This window comes from Ursus arctos, unplaced genomic scaffold (assembly GCF_023065955.2).
Source record: "Ursus arctos isolate Adak ecotype North America unplaced genomic scaffold, UrsArc2.0 scaffold_11, whole genome shotgun sequence".
Classification (NCBI taxonomy): Eukaryota; Metazoa; Chordata; class Mammalia; order Carnivora; family Ursidae; genus Ursus; species Ursus arctos.
In genome coordinates this window covers 46,183,446-46,203,887 of record NW_026622775.1, presented here as the reverse complement: position 1 = coordinate 46,203,887, position 20,442 = coordinate 46,183,446, and the positions used below count along the sequence as shown (strand labels likewise).

At 38.0% G+C, this 20,442-nt stretch overlaps 2 protein-coding genes across 2 annotated transcripts in view; one reads left to right on the top strand and one right to left on the bottom strand.

Moving 5' to 3' along the window:
- The window catches only part of ETFDH (electron transfer flavoprotein dehydrogenase), a 33,027-nt gene extending 17,040 nt beyond the window's left edge, over positions 1–15,987 (bottom strand). Inside the window, exons 1-6 of the mRNA XM_026499561.4 lie at positions 15,727–15,987; positions 8,771–8,911; positions 8,130–8,359; positions 6,782–6,863; positions 6,243–6,361; positions 3,912–3,989 (exon numbers count right to left, since the gene is read on the bottom strand). Of these exons, the coding sequence (XP_026355346.1) occupies positions 3,912–3,989; positions 6,243–6,361; positions 6,782–6,863; positions 8,130–8,359; positions 8,771–8,911; positions 15,727–15,760 (684 nt within the window). The 5' untranslated portion in view covers positions 15,761–15,987. The remainder of the gene's footprint in view (positions 1–3,911; positions 3,990–6,242; positions 6,362–6,781; positions 6,864–8,129; positions 8,360–8,770; positions 8,912–15,726) is intronic.
- Positions 15,988–16,015: 28 nt separating this feature from the next.
- CUNH4orf46 (chromosome unknown C4orf46 homolog) lies at positions 16,016–20,442 on the top strand. The gene is made up of 2 exons (XM_026499563.4): positions 16,016–16,639; positions 18,294–20,442. The coding sequence occupies exons 1-2, from the start codon at positions 16,454–16,456 to the stop codon at positions 18,447–18,449; spliced, it is 342 nt and encodes a 113-aa protein (XP_026355348.1). The 5' UTR covers positions 16,016–16,453; the 3' UTR covers positions 18,450–20,442.

Below are 20,442 nucleotides of genomic sequence, written 5' to 3'. Positions count from 1 at the left end.
CCAGCCCCACTACTTACAGCTGTCTGACCATGGGCAAATCACTTAACTTCTGAAACTTAAAAATGTCCAAATCAGAATTTTTATAATAAGATGGCTATTAGACGTGGCATACAACTATTGAATAAGCAGTAGCACATAGGATTCTGGGACTTGGGTATTTAGAGCCATGTGACCAGATGAGGTCACCATGGAGAAAATGTAGATAGAGGAGGACTCAACACTGAGCCCTAGAGCCTCACTATTTACAGGATAGGAAGAAGAGGATGAGCAAGCAAAGGTGACAGTAGGAAGTGCCAGTAAAACACAAGGAAAACCAAGAGAAGGTGTCACCAGCTAGACAGCAAGACCTGACATTTACTGCCCACCAGCTTGTACTCACCAAACTTTCTCATTTTCCTTATGCTCTTCTTTCTGGCTTACCTCTTAACTCAGGCAAATGAAACTCAAAACCACCCCTCAGGTGATGGTGACTGCCCTGACAAGACCTCCCACTGGCCCAGACCACCCAGACCTTTTGAGCTAAACCCCCCGATTCACTCCTGTGCAGACGGACCATGGTGTGACCCCTGGAATAACCAGCAATTACCTTTACCTCATTATAATACTAAAATCCCCACCCAAGGAGGAGCCTCGGCCTCACTTACATAATACACAATGTATAATTAGGCACGTTTCCTTAAGGCACATATACGGACCTTATGCCCGTCTCTACATACAATGACAAGGCATCCCTATCTAAATTTTCATCCTTACCCTAAACAGAAGGTACCCATCACCCTCTCTCAGGAGTAATGGCCTTGGAAGCTATTCCCCATGATCTTATTTGCTGCAAATGAAGTTTACTTTGTGTGACAACTCCACCTGGGGTATCTGTGCCTCACCAAGGAGCAAACTCACGTTGGCTCAGTGTAGAGAGCAAAATGGAGTCTCTCATGTCAAGCAGGGGCCGGTGTCAAGCAATAATGCCAGCAGCTCAGGCACTGCAGCTAGGAGATCTTGCCCGGACAATGTCAGCTGACGCCCCAGAACTGGTAACAAGCAGAAACAGAGGAGGTCTTCAGGGACCCAAAACTGATGATATCCCTTTGAAAAGGGGAGGATTTGGGCGGCAAACTGTCAGACTCTTCAGACATGACCCCTCTACGTCTGACCACTGAAATAAGGCAACTGCCGCTGAAGGCTCTGCCTGACTGATCTCCAAACAGAACCTCAATCCTCCATGCTTGAACAGCAGAAGCAGTGAGTGCCAAGAGCTGACCCGGACCAGACCGAGGCCTTATCTCAACTGCGTGCCCACAGACTGACTTTGTGTTCAGTTCGTTAACTTCCTGCACCCTCCTGTTACCATGTTTGTTGTGTGGCTCGCCTTCTGTCCTGCTTTGTATGCTGTGTAAGAAGCTAAGTTTAGGGTGCCTGGGTGGCTCAGTTGTTAAGCGTCTGCCTTCAGCCCAGGGCGTGATCCCGGTGTTCTGGGATCGAGCCCCACATCAGGTTCCTCCGCTGGAAGCCTGCTTCTTCCTCTCCCACTCCCCCTGCTTGTGTTCCCTCTCCTGCTGCCTGTCTCTCTCTCTGTCAAATAAATAAATAAAATCTTAAAAAAAAAAAAAAAAGAAGCTAAGTTTAATCACATGGTGAAATGTCATTGAGTTTGAAATCCTGAACCTGCTTTATCATTGTGATTTAACTTTGCTTTATATCGAATAAAGCTGCCATTGTGGAAAGACACAACTCGTGTGTGCACCTTCATAGCGTGTTCATGACATGTGGTTACAAAGGTGGCATAAGAAGCCAACTATGTCAGCGCTGCTCACTAGGATATCGCGTGTGACAAGACAGAGAAGTGATTACTGGATTGACAAGGTGGGGGTATTTGTGACTCTGATGAGCTGTTTCAGTGAAATGACAGGGAAAAAAGCCTAACAAGGTGTGTTAAATAGAGAGTGGAATAACAGAATAAACACAGTACTCGGTTCTCCCCACTCCAAACCTGTGGTACTAAAACAGTTATTTTGAAGACTTAGATTCACATCACTAAGACTCCACTGTACTCGTCTATGTTTTAACACCTATCTCTCATCTATCTATCCATCCATCCATCCAATATAGAAAATATATGTTTTTATAACTACAAAGCCCAAAACATGAAAATTTACTTTTGAACAAATTTGAGAACATACAAAAATGCAATATCAGAATAGCAGAACTTGTGGGCCTCAGTTCTGTTGTTATATTAAATATAAAAATCTTAAAAGAATAAAATATACTTTAAAATGATCCCAATACAGGAAAGAATAACTGTAACACAGGAAAGAATACAGGAAAAATAATATTCTTTTATCATTATGAAAAGTATTAGGAGACAAGGGTTGTTTGCAAACCTAGCTATGCACCAGAATTCTTTGGGCGCTTGTTAAAAAATAGCTTCTTGGCCTACTGTAGGACACACAGAGTCCCAGACCTCAGAGAATTCCGATGAAACCAGTCAAACCCTTAGAAGAACAATCAAGTAGGTAAGACTCAAGAGCTTTGCAACTTGCTTATCTCTAAGCAGGAAGTAATGAGAAATAGGAAAGTCTGCTGCCACAGACTCTACATTAGATTCCCCGTTCTATTCAAGAATAGAGAGATGGGGCGCCTGGGTGGCTCAGTTCGTTAGGGGTCTGCCTTCGGCTCAGGTCATGATCTCAGGGTCCTGGGATCAAGCTCCATGTCAGGCTCCCTGCTTCTCCCCCCTCCCCCGGCCCCTCTCCTTGCTTGTACTCTCTCAATTAAATAAAGAATTGCTCTCTCTCAATTAAATAAGTAAATAAATAGATAAAATCTTAAAAAAAAAAAAAAAAGAATGGCAGAGAGAAGGATAAATTCTAAGTTAACAAATTCTTTTTTGAGGACCTGACATGACTTAGCACTATGGTAGGTACCGGAGCAACGCTCCATGATCTCTGCCCTCACGGCGCTTATGATCTAGTTGAGAAATTAAGATAATAAACAAATAAATAGGAATTGACAAATTAATTTATGGAGATGCTAATTTATATTTGTTCTGTTATTATGGGAAAGCGAGGTGTTTTCTTCCTTGTTCTTTCCAAGGAATCTTACACAGTGAGAGATCCATATCCTGAGAGCTTTTCTTTGGCAAAGTCAAAAACAAAAGTTGTAAAAATCTGAAAACCATCCAGGATTACATATGAATGAGAGGAAAGCAATCAGTTTTATATTTGCCAAAATCACATCAAAGACTCTATCAGCATTCCTGATAGTAATGCAAATGATTCTTGTCCACAGAAATGAAAATTATGGAAGTGGCAATGTAGATAATTAATGACCTACATATATGTATGTTTTTTGAATTCTCCTTAAACCAGCTGTAACATCTTACTGATTCTGTCATTTATTAATGAATGAAATAAAATCTCTGTCACATGTTTATTTTATATTTGTATGAGTCATGTTTTTATCTTTAAAAAATTATTCTTTTTTTTTTTTTTTTTTTTTTTTTTTTTTTTTTTAAAGATTTTATTTATTTATGTGACAGAGAGACAGCCAGTGAGAGAGGGAACACAGCAGGGGAGTGGGAGAGGAAGAAGCAGGCTCCCAGCGGAGGAGCCCGATGTGGGACTCGATCCCAGAACGCCAGGATCACGCCCTGAGCCGAAGGCAGCCGCCTAACGACTGCGCCACCCAGGCGCCCCTAAAAAATTATTCTTAAACATGTTATATCTACTTGCCTAAGTCCCTTTTTAGTTCGAAGATGCCTCTATATTTTTTTAACAAGAGAAAAATTCCACGTTAATAATTACATTCTAACATATACTTTATTAATGTGCAGTTTGTAGCAGAGCTAAATTACTGCATTTAAGTTGATTCTTTTTTTGTCACTTTGTTACGCACATAACTGTTAAAACGTTCACCTTTGGTGCGCCATCCTTTTGGATCCCTACATCATTAGTGGCAATTCCTTTCACACTGCTATCTTCGTGAAAAAGGACCTAGAATAAAAGCACATTTGGTTATCACCTTAGGATTCATAATCACCCTGAAAAGAAGCAATAAACAGCCTTACATATTTAAGAAAGTGAACATGTTCTCTAGATTACAGGAATAACAGGCTTTAAAATGTTTAGGCAAAAAGAAACATGTTTTAAAGATACTCCCTTCTAGAGTATAAAAGAACACAGCTCAAACAGATGGAAATGAAAGAATGCCACGACCTTGATGAAGAAGAAAAGGGGGGAGCTACTACAGAGGTCACTAAAGAAACTAGTAAGAATAAACAAAGCGTTCTGAAGAGATCAGGTATCAAAAACAAGTACACAGACCCTGAAATCAGCGTCTCTAACAAATGAAGACCATCAGGGTTGGGTGGGAAGTCAACAGTGTCAGGAAAGCCTCTGTTCCAAATAAGCTAAGAGCCCAAAACACAAAACCCAAAGAAAATGACACAACAAAACAAAACAGAAAGAGGTCTAAGACAGCCCGAAGGTGATTAAAGTTTATTTCTGGAGCACGTAGGATTGGTGAAAACTGGTCAAAACTGTAATTGTGAGGATGAGAAACAGCAATATCTTATAATTCTTACTTGGTTTCTATTTCCTCTCCGGAGGAAAATGCCCTTTAGACAGGAAGTACAAAACATAGACTAGAATCACACAGACAGCACAGAAGTGGAAAGGTAAGCAAGGATTAGCGGCAATAGATATGAAAAGAAAAACATAAACCTTTTATTTCATACCCTGAAAATGAGTCAACAGTAGAACGTGGCTTTGAACTAAAACTGAAGTCTGGCTCAGAGTACCAAAAAAATCTGACAGTAATCTATTGAAGATGATCTTTAAGGGACTGAGGAAAAGAGGAGAGGTATAAGAGACTGTGTGTGTATGGTGTGTGTGTGTGTGTACACAAAAACTGAAAATCATAGATTCTACAAACCACCTACTTGTGATTTTGATAGTAACCCCAGTCAAGAACATTTTAACCAGGAAACCTATCTGTTTTATTTGACTTACATATTATAAGACTAAAAACAAAAACTATTTTTTTATTTTTCCCCAAGGCCAAAACCAAAAAAACTCCCCCTCCTGTCAATTTTTCCAATCATTTCCTTTAGAAAAGTTAACTGCAAACCCTTTCTTTGTCTCTCTGAGATATAGGAATGTTTCTGAAAGTCTTATTTAAGACTCCTGCCAGATCTGCGTCTCAGAAATGTGTTTCCCAGGGGCCTTGGAGACATATTTGAAATGTGAACACCAAAAAGAATGGCGTCCTGTTTACCTGTCACTATAGGAGTTTGGGCTAGGTGCTTGGCTCCCAGTTGTAACTTCCTGCTTGTCAAAAAGATACAAGAAATTTTACTTTTCCTCTGGATAAAGACAATTAACATGTATGTAATGGATTGTATCTGTGTGGCTATGTAGGAGGGTGAGATTTCTTTCTGTCTTGGCAATCTCCCTAGCAGACTGCCTGTGACATGCACTGCAGTCTTGGTTTAATGCTTATTAAATAATAAAACTTTTTAATAATTTATAGAGGTGATTTTTCTGGGTTGGCAGATTTTTTTAATCATTTCCCCAATAATACTTAGTGAGAGTCAACAGTATGATATGTTTGCCAAAAAAGTTATTTGGAAAGAATTAATAGAAGAACAGTTTCTAGAATGAAGAAAGCAAGAGCCCTGCTCTACACTAGGATTGAAGTAGTTTTTATATTGTGGATGCCACTTTATAAAGGGGATATAAAGGGAATGTGTTCAGAGGACACTGAGAATACTGAAGGAACTCAAACTATACATAACATCATGGCTGAAAAGAACTGAGAATATTTAACCTAGGAAAGAAAACAACACCAGAGTGAAAGTGGGGAAGAGAGCAGGGCATAATCATAATTGGAAAACTGTCCTTGGAAGAGGGCATTGATTTGTTCTATGTACTGTAAAACAGAAGATACATTTCTATTCAACAGAAGAAAGACAGTATTATCAACAATCCAAATGTCAGACAGAGATGATCTCATCCCCGATGGTGTTCAGTCGTAAATTAGACAATCACGTGATACACGTAAGAGATCAGGAATTCAAGTACTCTTTGGATTAGATCTTTCCAAGATTCCTTCTAGTCTTACAATTCTAAAATCCTGTGGCTTTTCTAAATATTTATTTCTTTACCTCTGTACCATTCTTGGTTTATATTCAAAAGAAAAAGAGATTAGTTCTGTAAATATTAAAAACAAAATAAAACCATACAAACCTCAGCAGCTGCATAACCAGGGTATACTTCAACACCGAGGCCTTCTGCTTGTTCTCCCATCCAGCTCACTAAATGTCCCAAGCGTACAATGTAATTGCCATGATTATTCATTGGAAGACCTACAAATATATGCTTAATTTATCAGACATTTTATCAATAAAACATCTCAAAAACATAAATATTTAATTTAAAAATTCAAAGCAATGTATAATTTCTGTGTAAATATACACATCATCCTACTGTCATAATTTCATTTATATTCTACAACTTTGGCATAGAGCTCTAATTTTTAAATTAAAAAACCATTACAACACTAAATTAACATTCTGGGTTGCCTTACAATTCTTCTAGACTGGAAGACAAAAGAACTAGGTTCTAGTCCTGTTTTACTACAAGCTAGTTATATAACTTTGGGTCAGTCCTTCATATCTCTGGGCACCAGTTTTCTCATCTGTAAAAAGAAGAGATTTTACCACATGAAATGTGGTTCCCTCCAGGTGCAGAATTCTCTGATTCTACAAATATTTATCATACCTTACCTGGAAGAATTGGCACAGGAATTCTGTATTTCTCTGTTAAAATTCCAAATCTGTCTTCTGTTACAGGAGTGTTAAGTGGAGCCTGAAAACAAAAGAAGGAAAGAGAAGGAAATTTTTAGTTCATATTTGTAATGGTAAATACAAAAAAAAACAAAACAACAACTGTCAAATGGGAAAGTGAACTACTCTCCTCACTTTTCTTTCATCATTTCCTTTAGAAAACTTGGAACTGTAAATCCTCTTTGTCTCTTTGAGATGTATAGGAATCTTTTTAGAACCTAAATAAGCCAGTTTTACATCCCAGAAATCTTTCTCGGGGACCTTGGAGACATCCTGGACATGGCTTCCTGTCTCCCTGTCACTGTGGGAGTTTAGCCTAGGTGCTCGCTCCAAGTTGTAACTTCCTGCTTGATGAAAACATAAGAGAAATTTTATTTTTCCAATTAACAGTTATGTCATGGATTGTATCTGCTCAGTTATATAGGGCTCTGAAAACCTTCTTCTATTACAACTGATTATTATGTCAATAGTAATTCAATAATATATTTTTGGTATAATATTGAAAAGAGAAAGTTAATGAGATTTAACTAAAGTATTTCTAGTTTAAAGGAGCTTGGTATTTTAGAAAGAAGAGCATAGATGAAATTTTTGGAATTCAATTTACGCCATATAGAAATAATACAGAAATCCTATAATTTTTGACCTTAACAAAGTATATTCACAGGTGATGAATATTCTAACCTTGGCAGGCATAACATAACCCATCTTATAGAAGAAAAAGCTAAGACTTGTAAAGTGTAAGATTTTAACCAAACCCATACAAATTATGAAAGCAGTAAAATTAACATTCAGTTCTCTGCATATCGTACGAGTGCCTTTTCTTCTTAGGTTATGAGAGGCCATATTAATCTATTCTTTAGAACATTTGATTAGATTATCCTCTTTGGGTTTTAGATATTACAATGTCCCAGGAAATTTACAAACAACTTTATTAAGAACGATGATATAAACACCCATAGAACAAGTTAGGAAATACCCTCAAAATCAAAATGCTGCATTCTATTTGGTACAAATACTCTAATATCTTCTCAAGATAAGGCCTTCTCACATATCCAGTACATAAATAAAGCATGTAGAAGGCATTATACGGGTATATGAGTTAATATCTTAAAATTTTAAGTATAGTTGATACGATTCAATTTTTTGGCTCTTTTTAAGTTAAAAAATGCTTATCTGTAACAATCCTCTAAGAGACAGAATTACATAAAAAGGGTTTTCCATATTCTAGTAGTTTGGAAATAGAGATACGATAAAGATTATATTTTGTATAAAAACCAATTTTTCATACTCCCTTCTCCTTCCAGTCTGGGAATAATTCTTCAAAAGCACGTGGATCAAGGCAAGCCCCTGAGAGAGTATGAGCTCCTATTTGAGCAGCTTTCTCTACTAGACACACACGGATGTCCTTTTCATGTTTAGTAGCCAACTGCTTTAGACGAATAGCGGCAGAGAGTCCTGCAGGGCCTGCACCAACTATAACTACATCTGCTTCTTCTGCAAACCTCTCCATGTTCATTCCTGGGAGGAAAAAAGGATTTAAAAAATACATGAAAATTCTGGGATGAATATGATCTGATAAAAATTACAAACTGGGTTACAAACACTCACTATGCTTTAGAGCATTTACATAAATTGCCCATCTGCTTTGTATGAGAATTATACTAAATATATTATTGCATTAATTGGATGTTCTCTTAGGTTCTGTTTCAGTGTATATCTTATTTTTGCTTCCATAAACCAACTTTTGACTTTGAGATTTACTACTACAAGCTTCACAGATATTTTCTTAACTCAGTATCAATATGTAATAGATTTGGTAAAGCTATGAAATATTATTAGATGATTTTACACTATCATGAAAAATATTTCCACAAAATGATACAAAGTATCTAGAAAAGCCTCAACACGTCTATAGAAATTATTACTTACCTTCCCATCGCTTGTCCTTATCCCGGGGATAAATAGTATAGTGGGTAGTAATTCGAGGTACAACAGAAGTTGAAGACCATCTTGTATGACATAGAGGTAGATAATTTTTCTTAATTTTTAAGGCATGAAAGCACTGATATGCTGCACAAAAATTATGAACATTAGTATTATTTTTTCAATTAGCTTTCCTCAGAGCAGACTGAAAAAACATTTTTTTAAAAGGAAAAAATTCTAGGATTAGGAATCAGATCTGGTTTCTGCTTAATTTTCTATCAATTAGCCTTAAACAAATCATTAACTTCTCTAGATTTCGGTTTCCTCATCCAAAAGAAAAAGGAAAGGGGCACTAGATGACCTCAAAGGTAACTTTTTGATCTAAAATTGTATGACTCCATGTGATATCTTACACTTGGAAATTCGTGTTTATATTCTCACCATATCAGCACTGCAGACACTGAATAGTTAGATCTATGCTGTTGAGCCATTAGTTGTGATATGATGTGAAACAGACTGTACTATTTCCTAGAAGAACTTACCTTCTTCTTATAAGGCAATGTTCTCAAACTATATTTAAAAAGTATCTAATAAATTAATTTATTCAATTTAGTTCATATCAAGCTTAACCTGTAAATAGGATGACCATATATAATTTATCAACCAAACTGGATACTTTTTTTTTTTTAAAGATTCTATTTATTTACTTGTCAGAGAGAGAGAGAGAGAATGCAAGCAGGGGGAAGAGCAGGCAGAGGGAGAAGCAGGCTCCCTGCTGAGCAAGGAGCCTGACATTGGACTCGATCCCAGGACCCTGAGATCATGACCTGAGTCAAAGGCAGATGGTTAACCAACTGAGCCACCCAGGTGTCCCTAAACTGGATACTTTTGAGAGTAATAATGGGCAGTATTAATGATTATGCTGGGACAACGTGGGCAAACTAGGCTTTATGGTCAGCTTTTTAAAAAACTGACTCTCCCGTATGGCAGTATCTTCTGAGAGCCTTAAAAATGTACATATTCATTAAGTTAGCAAATAGAAATTAACAGAAGTGTGCAAAGATTTATCTGCAATAATGTTCATTAAACCTGTTGTCCTTAAACCTTCAATTCTGCCTCCTCCTTCTCCTATCTGTGTAAGTACTGCGCGCTAACCGATTGCGCCACTAGAGCTCCATCCTTCCCCTATCTGAAGCAGATACTCTAACACACCAAACATCATAGAAAGATAGAAGCAATTAAGTGGGAACTTTCCTATTTCCCTGGCAAGAACTTCTAATGTAATCTGTATTAGTGTCCACTCTTTGTTCATTTTCTCAGGTTATAACAGATATCTTTCTTTTTTTTTTTTTTTAAAGATTTTATTTATTTATTTGACAGAGAGAGACAGCCAGCGCGAGAGGGAACACAAGCAGGGGGAGTGGGAGAGGAAGAAGCAGGCTCTTAGTGGAGGAGCCCGATGTGGGGCTCGAACCCAGAACGCTGGGATCACGCCCTGAGCCGAAGGCAGATGCTTAACCGCTGCGCCCCTATAACAGATATCTTTCTACTTAGATTAATGATGATGATAATTATCCCTCCCATTTTCATAGGGACATCCCTCCACCTGAAGCCTTCCCTTTCTCCTGTATCTTCAATTTCTGTCTCTCTTCTCTGGTATTCTTCCCCTTGATACTCTTTCCCATTATATTAAAAAAAAAAAGGACAGAGAATACTCCCTTGGGAATAGCCCTGACAGATACAAAACTTATATTTATATAGTAATTAAAAGTCTATTACAGGAGAAGGGATAGAATATTCAAAGGAAAGGAAAGAAATAAAGAGTTCAGAAATAGAATACACATAAGGATTTGCTGTATGCTAAAGATGCCATTTCTAATCAGGGAGAAGATCTATCTAAATGGTCAAAGACAGGGAGAAATTCATTTGGAAAAAAGTATACCTTTCTCTTTCTACGCAAATGAATTCCATTTGGTCTATGATTTTATCAGGAAAAGTCAAAGTATAAAAGATCATGTTGATACATCCCCAGATTATTTGTTTCTCCACTTTTGAGTGCAGACTGCAATTAGGGACTAGCTTCTAACAAGTAGAGTACAAAAGGGAAAAATATTAATTTTACAGTGGAGAAATATAGCAGAAATGATCAAACTTAACATTACTGGCAATAAGACATGTTGGTATCACATGCTCCCTGATATAAGAAGGGCTCTTTATGTCTGTGGCATACTTCCCCAAAACCTGTAACCTCAGTCTAAACATGAGAAATCATCAGACAAATTCAGATTGAGGGACATTCTACAAAATGCGCCTGGCTAGTATATATTGAAAGTAGCAAGGTTGTGAGAGACAAGAAAAGACAGAGGAACCCCCATACACAGCTGGCGGGAATGTAAAATGGTGCAGCCACTTTGGAAAACAGTCTACCAGTTCCTCAAAACATTAAACATAGTGTTTCCATACAACTCTCTCCCAGGTATATAACTAAGATAAATGAAAACACACAAAAGCTTGTATATGTATCTTTACAGATGCATTATTCATAACAGCCAAAATATAGAAAAAACCCAAATGTCTGTTCGTGAACAGATAAAAAGTGATATAATCATACAATGGAATATTATTCAGCAACAAAAAGAAATTCAGCAGTGATATATGCTACAATATGGATGAACTTCGAAAACCCTATGCTAAGCGAAAGAAGCCAGGGCTCCTGGGTGGCTCAGTCGTTAAGTGTCTGCCTTCGGCTCAGGGCCTGATCCCAGGGTTCTGGGACTGAGCCCCGCATTGGGCTCCCTGCTCTGCTGGAAGCCTGCTTCTTCCTCTCCCACTCCCCCTGCTTGTGTTCCCTCTCTCGCTGGCTGTCTCTGTCAAATAAATAAATAAAATCTTAAAAAAAAAAAAAAAGTGAAAGAAGCCAGCCATGAAAGATCACATATTATATGATTCCATCGGTATGAACTATCCAGAATTGACTAGAGAGACAGAAAATAGATTAGTTGTTGCCCTAGGGCTGGAGAGGTTGAAGAGTGACTGCTAATGGGTGTGAGGTTTCTTTTCCGGGTGATGCACAACTGTGTGTTTATGTTAAAAACCACTGAGTTGTATGTATGATTGTATAGTATGTGACATATCTCAATAAAACTGCTATTAAAAAAGATTTATAATCACACACAAAAAAGATTATAAGAAGACAAGGATGTGGAGCAACAGGATCTCTCATTCATTACTGTTGGGAATGCAAAATGGTGCAGCCACTTTGGAAGACATTCTGGCATTTCTTATGAAACTAAACATATCTTAACAAATGATCCAGCAGTTGTACCCGTTGTCATTTACACAAATGAGTTGAAAATTAATGTCCACACGAAAACCTGCAGTCAAGCAAGATGAATAAGCTCCAGAGATCTGATGTTCAACACTACCTATAGTCACCAATAATGTACACTTAAAAAATTGTCAAGAGGGTCTATATCATGTTAAGAGTTCTTTTCACAATAAAGGAAAAAAAATCTAGGTTGAAAAAAAAAAGCCCTTCACATGAATGTGTACAGCAGCTTTATTCATAATTGTCAAAACTTGGAAGATGTCCTTCAATAGGTGACCGGATAAACAGATACACTGGGATGCATACATACAATGGAATATTATTTAGTGCTAAAAAGAAATGAACTATTAGACATGAAAAAACATGTAGGGAACTTAAATGCATATTGAAAGAAGCCAATGTGAAAATGCCAATCTACATACTGAATGATTTCAACTATATGAGATTCTAGAAAAGGTAAAACTATAGGGACATTAAAAATATCAGTGGTTGCCATGGGTTCAGCAAGAGGGAAGAAGGGATGAATATGTGCTACACAGGGGACTTGGGGGACAGTTAAACTATACTATATGATAATGTAATTAATGGCGGATACATGTTTGTTGAATGTACATAAAATGTACAATAGAGAGAGCGAATTCTAATATAAACCATGGACTTGAATAATGATATATCAAAATTGGCTCACACCAATGCCAGATGTTAATAGGCAATGGGGGAAAGTAATATGGAAACTCTGTGTATTTTCTGCTCAACTTTTCTTTAAGCCTAATACTGACAAAAATTGTTTATTAATTAAAAACAAGACAAATACAAAAGGCAATATGGAAAAAGGCAGTGGTTAAGTGCATAGGTTTTGGAGTTTGTCTACATTGTGTCTGAATTCATTAAAACTGTCACCCCATCAGTTCTAAAGTTTATGGTCATTTTGCCTTGGAAATACTATGGTATAGACATACTATAGTATAGAATCTAGTGTAAGTCTTGCGCAAAATAAGTGGCTAATACATATTTGATAACTACATATCTTCCTAGTTACAATTTTCACTGTAATTTAGGAACCTGCAAATCTCTGGTATAATTTCCAAAAACTAACCTGGCTTATAGAGCAATAATAATAATGAAGCCTTGCCTCGTTTTTAACTTGTCTCTTACAATGAAGCATGTATCTACAAATGAACAAGTTTCTAAACATGGACTGTAACAAATAATTAATAAAGATCAACAAAGACTTTTGCATGGATTTGAAATGTAAAATGTAATAAAATTTACATTTTAATGGACATACTGAACAGTTAAGAATTTTCAATACCATGCCTTTTCCTTCATGATGTTATGAAAATTGTGGGGCAGCTACAATCCCCATTTACAGTAGATAGGTAGGAAATCAGACGATCACACCCAAGCTCTCAATCCTTCCAACATCAGTCAAGCTCTGAGACTATAATTGGATTTGAAATGATTTGTGAAGTAATGGAAACTGAGCTGTGATGAAAACAAGATTTTTCTTTCTTTCTTTTTTCTGATTAAATGGAGAGTTAACAGCCTGGCATAGCCTAGTTATTCTTTAGCACCTAATTGCAGAATTAAAATACTTTTCTGTTTTACTCTTTCCAATAATTTTTTTAAAGCAAAAATCTGGCATCCGACATCAATAATTAAAGATTGTGATGAATACAGGAAGGGAAGAGATTTAGAGTGCCTGAACTCTAAAGGCTTTAAACACTAAAAAATCTATTTTTGATCATCTTAAAGTGGCAAGGAAACTAATTTTCTCTTATTGCAAAGACATACTAAAAATTATACTATTGGGAATAATTTTTTAATTATTAGGTAACTTTTCCTAAATCTTGAAACAATGTACATAATACATATAAATATACTATAGGGTAATTCAGTTCTAGAGTTCAAATATTGCTTTATCATCATTCAAAAGAATACTTAAATAATTATTTGTATTATTTATTATTAAAAGATATTAAAATCCTTGTCTTATGATGTATTGTAGTTTAGTGTGTAAAAGTTATTTGCTGCTGAAAACTGTATCAGATCTGGTATCAGATAAAAGTAATTCTATTGCTTATACAGCTAGCTATTTTTTTTTTTAAAGATTTTATTTATTTATTTGACAGAGAGAGACAGCCAGCGAGAGAGGGAACACAAGCAGGGGGAGTGGGAGAGGAAGAAGCAGGCTCCCAGGGGAGCAGGGAGCCCGATGCAGGGCTCGATTCCAGCCTTGAGCCGAAGGCAGTGAGCCACCCAGGTGGCCCAGACAGCTGACTGTTTTTTTGAAAATATTTGGAACGGGGTAGTTTGATTCCCCCACAGGATAAAAATTAAAAAGTCACAACCTTTACTCCCTTTCTGAAAACAAATCTGACATTCCACTTTAGATATGTGAACGATTAGACACCTTGGCTGGATTTTGGTAGAGAAGAAAGGTCAAAAAGTCCATTGAACTCATAACATCACCATTTCAAAGTCACACTGCTAACACATTTATGTCCACCTCTTTGCGGCCGGTAGTGTTAACACTGAGCTATGAAAATGGCAATGATTTAAGTATCCATGGAAAATGGAAATGCCAATTTTGGTGGAATGTAGTTAACACCTGGCCCAAGAATGATTTCAGCTAAATTAGGCAGTAGGGCAAATAGTATCTGACTACTTTGATATTTCACAAAACATAAACTGTATCTACACATTAGGTGTAGTAATACATTCACGAGTATCAGGAACTTTAAATAAAATTCTAATTTAACATATGGTGCACAAATCTGACAAATTTCTACTTTTATGAATGTACATAATAAGAACATCCTTGAATTTGCATTATGTATACTTATTTATTCTATAACCATATATTAAAGAAACTAAACCAAAGGAAAAAAAAAACAAAACCAAATGTGACAAAATGCAAGATCCTGTAGTGAATCTTTTTGAATGTTTAAACTTTGTTTTAAAGTAAAACAAAACAAAGACCATCCAACTGCATTATTATTATTTTTACATAAGGGAAAGGGAAGGTAATGAGGTATTTTCACAAGTCATTGTGATGGTTCTAGGAGCATCCATAACACGTTAAGCCTCTAAAGTTAATTTTAGACAATGTAGAAAAACTCCTGGCTCCAGATATAATCTGGTGACTTGGGCAGCGCAGATGAATGTTAATCATGGTGTGGCAGATCAGACTTCAAATTCTTAAGAATGGACTAGGATGTATGGCTGCAAAGACGAAAGTCAGGACATGACTAAGAAAAAGAACTGTGCAAATATTATTTTATGCATTTCCAACAATGCAACAGAAAACACCTGAGCTTTGGAATAAGAATTACGGCCAGGATTTGGAAGATTCAGTTCGGGAGTCCACGGGAGGGCCGTGTTGCTAAGTTTCCTCCGCCCATGACCTTTAGCCTAGTTGTCAATCCTTCCAATTGGGACAACTTTATAGGGAGGAATCTAGGGTCCACTGCCAGGTGTAGAGAGCGTGATCTTTGCCCAAGTTTAACCTGAGGAAGCCAGGAGGGCAGGTGAAGAGAGGTAGGTGTCTAGATCCCCCCAGGGGTAGCCCTGCCCGTTTCGCCCTAACTCCTCGACCTTCCTCCACTTATCCCCGCCCGAAGTTCCCTCTCACCGGGGCAGGACAGCTTGGCTAGAGGCACCAACATATTCACTGGTCCCAGGACTGTCGGTGGGACACAACTGGAAGGGCTGTCTGTGGCTCACCGCGGGCGCGGGACCTCTAGGCCGCGGGGGGCGCCATCACCTGCCGAGAAAGAGCAACACCTCCGCTGAAGTTTGCCTCCCAGCTCTGCCCACGCCTTTGGCTTCAGTGTGCTCCCGCCTCTTTCTCGCTGTGCGCCGGCGCCACACATGACGCTACGGCAGGCAGAGACATCCGGGTCACGTACCCAAAGAGGAAAAGGAAAGGGACTCCAAGTCCCAGCACGATCCCGGCTTCAGGCTGAGGATTGGTTCTCGGTTTGCGTCTCACCAAAGCGTGGTGAGGACGCAGGAGTGCGGGCGAGAGAGACCCACAGATCCCATGGTGTACGCGCGCGCATCAGAAGAAGTGGGAGGTGGAGCGACGCATACAGGATTCTGGGAGTTGTAGTCCTCTACTGAAGCGTCTTCTGAGCCTGACTGGAGGTTTGCGCAGGAGCGATGAGCCGCCCAAGGTGATTGGCTGTCCCGAAAACATGACTGGTATTCGCGGACTTGGGCAGAGACCCACAAGGAGACAGATCCGGACTTCAGGCGGGAGGAGGCGGGGCTTCTGGGTGTAGGGCGCGATCAGTTTGAAAGACAGTTGGTGTCGGTTCGGCTGCTAAGGTCCGATTCCGCAGTGCCAGCCCTGCTCAATGGCAGCCCCTCAGGAGGTGAGGATTTCTTCGCCTCCCCCGCCGCCTCCTTCCTCTTCCTCGTCTTCAGACGACTCGTCAGCATCTTCCCCCGGCGTTCCATTGAGTTTGGGCTGGCCAGTTCCGAGCAGGAGCAGCGGCCGAACGGTGGACCCTCTGGAGGAAGTGGAGCTGCAGATTGGAGACGTGAGTGTCGCTCGACAGGTCTCGGGGCGCGTCCCCATTCGGCCCTTGTTGGAAGACAGACCGTTGCTGTGCAAGGGAGGGAAGGAGTAGGAATCCGCTTCTCGCCCTTCTGCGCCTGAGTGTGGGCTAGGGGGTGGGTTAGGTAAACGGGAGACCCGAGGCCGCTTGTCCACCATCCCTGAGGACTCGGCCTTTAGAATTAGTTTTGAGGAATAAGGGGTTATCCCTCCACCCGCTCCACCCCTCACTGTTTTCTTTTTGTCTCGCCTCTTGCTTTCAATCATCCTCTGTAACCTGAAACCACGCAGCTCTGCTGCGCCGACTTGTGCTGGCCGCGCCTGTCCTCTATTTCTCCTCCTTGTCTGTTGGTGCATAGGATCAGGCTGTGATTTCTTTCCTTGCGTCTTAAGATCCCGCTGCTCTACTTGGCCACCTGCCAGAGCCAGCTGGCAATGCTATTAGCGCCTGGCTCAGGCTTACTTCCCCCTGGACCCAGTTTGGAGGGGTTACTTAACGGCGCCTGGAGTCCAGATTGGTTTCATTAACGGCTAAGTCAAAGATCCCTCCCTATGATTGCTAGAGTGCGTAGTATGGTTTCTGTTGAATCTCGAATTCCACTGCCACACGCACACACACACATCCCAGCGGAGTTTCAGTATACAAGGACTCTTGGGTGGGTCAAGTGAATGAGGTATGTAGATGTAATCCTCCTGGGAGAAGTTTGTGGGATAGACCCTCCCGTGCAGATTGGAAGCTGGGGAATGAACTCGATTATCTCTCATTGCTTAAGAAGTTGTTGTTTTTTTTTTTAAGATGACTAAAGTGCTGATACAGCTTCAGTTTTTGCTGAACAAGCCTGGTATCAAGAGAATATGTAGCATGGACTGCTGATAGGTTATCTAGGAACAGTGTTATTTTATATTTTAGGTGAAGAAAACGTTTGAATAAAAAGTGAATTCCACCAAGAGTTTCTTATTTTCTGTATGCTGCTTTTGTTTTTATTTTGTTGATGTATTTGTCCGTTCAGAGTACCTGTTCTTTGGTCTATACATTTTCATGGTCTAAATAGTGTTCACAGGTAAAATTAGTGGGACAATACCCTTGCTACCAAAATATCAGTGAGTTGTTTATGATGAAGTAAGTCTGAGTCCTTCAGATACTTCTGGTACTTAGTGTCAGGGGATCCAAGTCCTCTTTTAGACCTAAATGAGTCTAGTGTATTTTCTTTCTTTTTCTTCTTTTAAAGATTTTATTTTTTTTAAGCAATCTACACCCAGCGTGGGGCTTGAACTCACAACGCTGAGATCAGAAGTCACTTGCTGTCTGTGACTGAGCCAACCAGGTGCTCCTGGTGTATTTTCAATTAAAAAAAAAAAGTACTGATTTGTTATGTCTGATGCATAATGGATATCTTTCCAGCAGACATATTTCCTCAAAGCTTACTTCATACTAAAGAATTTCTTAGGTTCTCTGAAAAAGCTAGTGTTTTAGTGTTTTAGTTTGAAGGTTTTTTTACTTTTATGGAAAATAAGTTGGGCATGGGAGTCAAGGTTTTAAGCTGTTTTTAACTATTTATAAAATGAGATGAAAATCTGAAAGATAAACGTACATTGTTTGACTCTTTTTTTTTTTTTTTTTTTTTTTTACATTTTAGGCAGCATTTTCATTAACCAAACTTCTTGAAGCCACATCTGCAGTATCAGCTCAAGTGGAAGAGCTTGCCTTCAAATGTACAGAAAATGCACGTTTCCTTAAAACGTGGCGGGACCTCTTGAAAGAAGGCTATGATTCTTTGAAGCCTGACAACTGATTTGCTGTGTAATAATTCATACTTCCTCATTTATGATGTTTGCACGTGTACCATAAGTATAAGATTGTCTCCAGCAGTTCTGTGTATTCAGAATGACATTTTCTTGGTTTTCTCACTTTTGTGAAAGCAGAATACCGATGATATTTTTGATGCTTGCCAATATTTATCTTTAAATACTTCCTGTCCTCTAAATTTTCATAGACTCTTTTATGAAAGTTAATTTCATCAGTAGATAATGTTAATAATGCTACAGTGTTACCAGTAGAAAAAAACCAGGTAGACCATTATTCTAGTTGATTTCCAAGAAGATGCTAAGAATGCCAGAGTTTGAAGTTGAGCTTCATTTTATGGACCAAGGGAAGTAACGTTAAGGTTTCCAGTGTTGGCCCAGCTCCTCTAGGCCAAGTTCCCTGGAACTAATGATTGTGTCTTACATACTTCTTTATCCTTAGCACCTAGAACAATGACAGTGTCATACAACAACCAGTAACTGTTTGTTGAGTAAAAGAGTTGACAATACGATTAAAAGCTGTTTTTTTGTGTGAAAATTATAATTGTTTTTCTAAAAAATATTTGAATCAGAACCTCACTGACTTGAAGGAAGACAAATTCTTTACAGGAATTTGAAATTTAACTGATGACAATTTTTTAAAGTATATGATAAATATTTTTTATTCTTTATGATGCTTTTTTAAAAGCTTTTACTTCAGAAAATGAAAGCCTGTCTGGAAAGAATGTGTATACATATATTTTTTCCCTGTTTATTTCTCAGGTTAATTGCTTTGTGATGTTGTATGTTAGATTGTTCTCTTTAAAGTGCCTTACCAAAATTATGACTCTGTACTATTACTTTTTGAACTTTGCACATAATAATTCTAAATTCTAAATGTAATTCTAAAGATACTTTGTTTTTAATGCATCGGATTAAGCGATGTGATTGGTTTCATATTATTTGACTTTAATGACAATGTTCTACTTTACTTGTCCCATATCTTATGTTGTTCTATCTCTTTTTTGTTGATTTTTGTCATGTGTCAGTGATTAAGCCAACTAATTCTCCAAAACTTACAGACACCTTTATATGGCATCTTAATTCTTTTGTAGATATGGAGATGTGTACAGAACTATATTCTAAAGCTCTACAGGGGGATTATGAAAGGGGACAAATAGATGGACAAAGAATACTATTGTTTAGTATATTAAGTCACAGTTCTTGACTAATTTTTTTAAGTTAAAGATAACACATATGGTGTGTTTATACCAAACAGATACTTATTTTGATACTAGAAAAATATTTTTCTTATGTGTCATCAAAATTGCAGTTTTTAAAATACACAGAAATAAACATGTTCAAAGCAAACTTTATTTCCATTTCTTTGGGTTCATTATTTTTAAACTTTTATTGAAATATTTCAAACATAAGAGTAAAATATTAGAGGATATATTCACACCTTGCAGATTTAATAAATGTTAGCATTTGACTATACTTTCTTCAGATCTATGTATATTTGTAAATGTTGTTAGATGCATTTGAAACTTTTGTTACCTCTTTGATCCCGTCCCTTCTTCTCTCCCCAGAAGCAGCCATTGTCCTAGAAGTGGTGTATATTCTAGTTTGTGTTCTTATATTTTTAATGCATATGTATGTTTTCAGAGCACTACAAAATACTGTTTTGTGTATGTGGTAGCTAACCTCCACGTGCCCACAATGGTCTGTCTCCTGGTACTCATGCCCTTGTGTAGTCTCACACATTGAATAGTGCTGACTTGTATAACTACTAGGAGATTGAGGAAATGCAGTGTGTGATTTCTGAGGCCATACCTTTTTCCATTTTTCCATTATGTTTTGTCTTTCCCTTATCAATTTCTGGTATTATGTATTTTGAATACCAACTAATGATCTGTTATCTCTGTTTCAACTATCTTTTGTAGTTTATGATTTATCTTTGTATTTGATTGTGGAGTTTCCTTAAATAAAGGTTTTTAATTTTAA

Bases quoted from the DNA above. Each gene is read 5' to 3' on its own strand.
- CUNH4orf46 (XM_026499563.4), top strand. From the start codon at position 16,454: ATGGCAGCCCCTCAGGAGGTGAGGATTTCTTCGCCTCCCCCGCCGCCT. The intron at 16,640-18,293 runs GTGAGTGTCGCT...TTTACATTTTAG, and splicing joins TGGAGCTGCAGATTGGAGAC to GCAGCATTTTCATTAACCAA.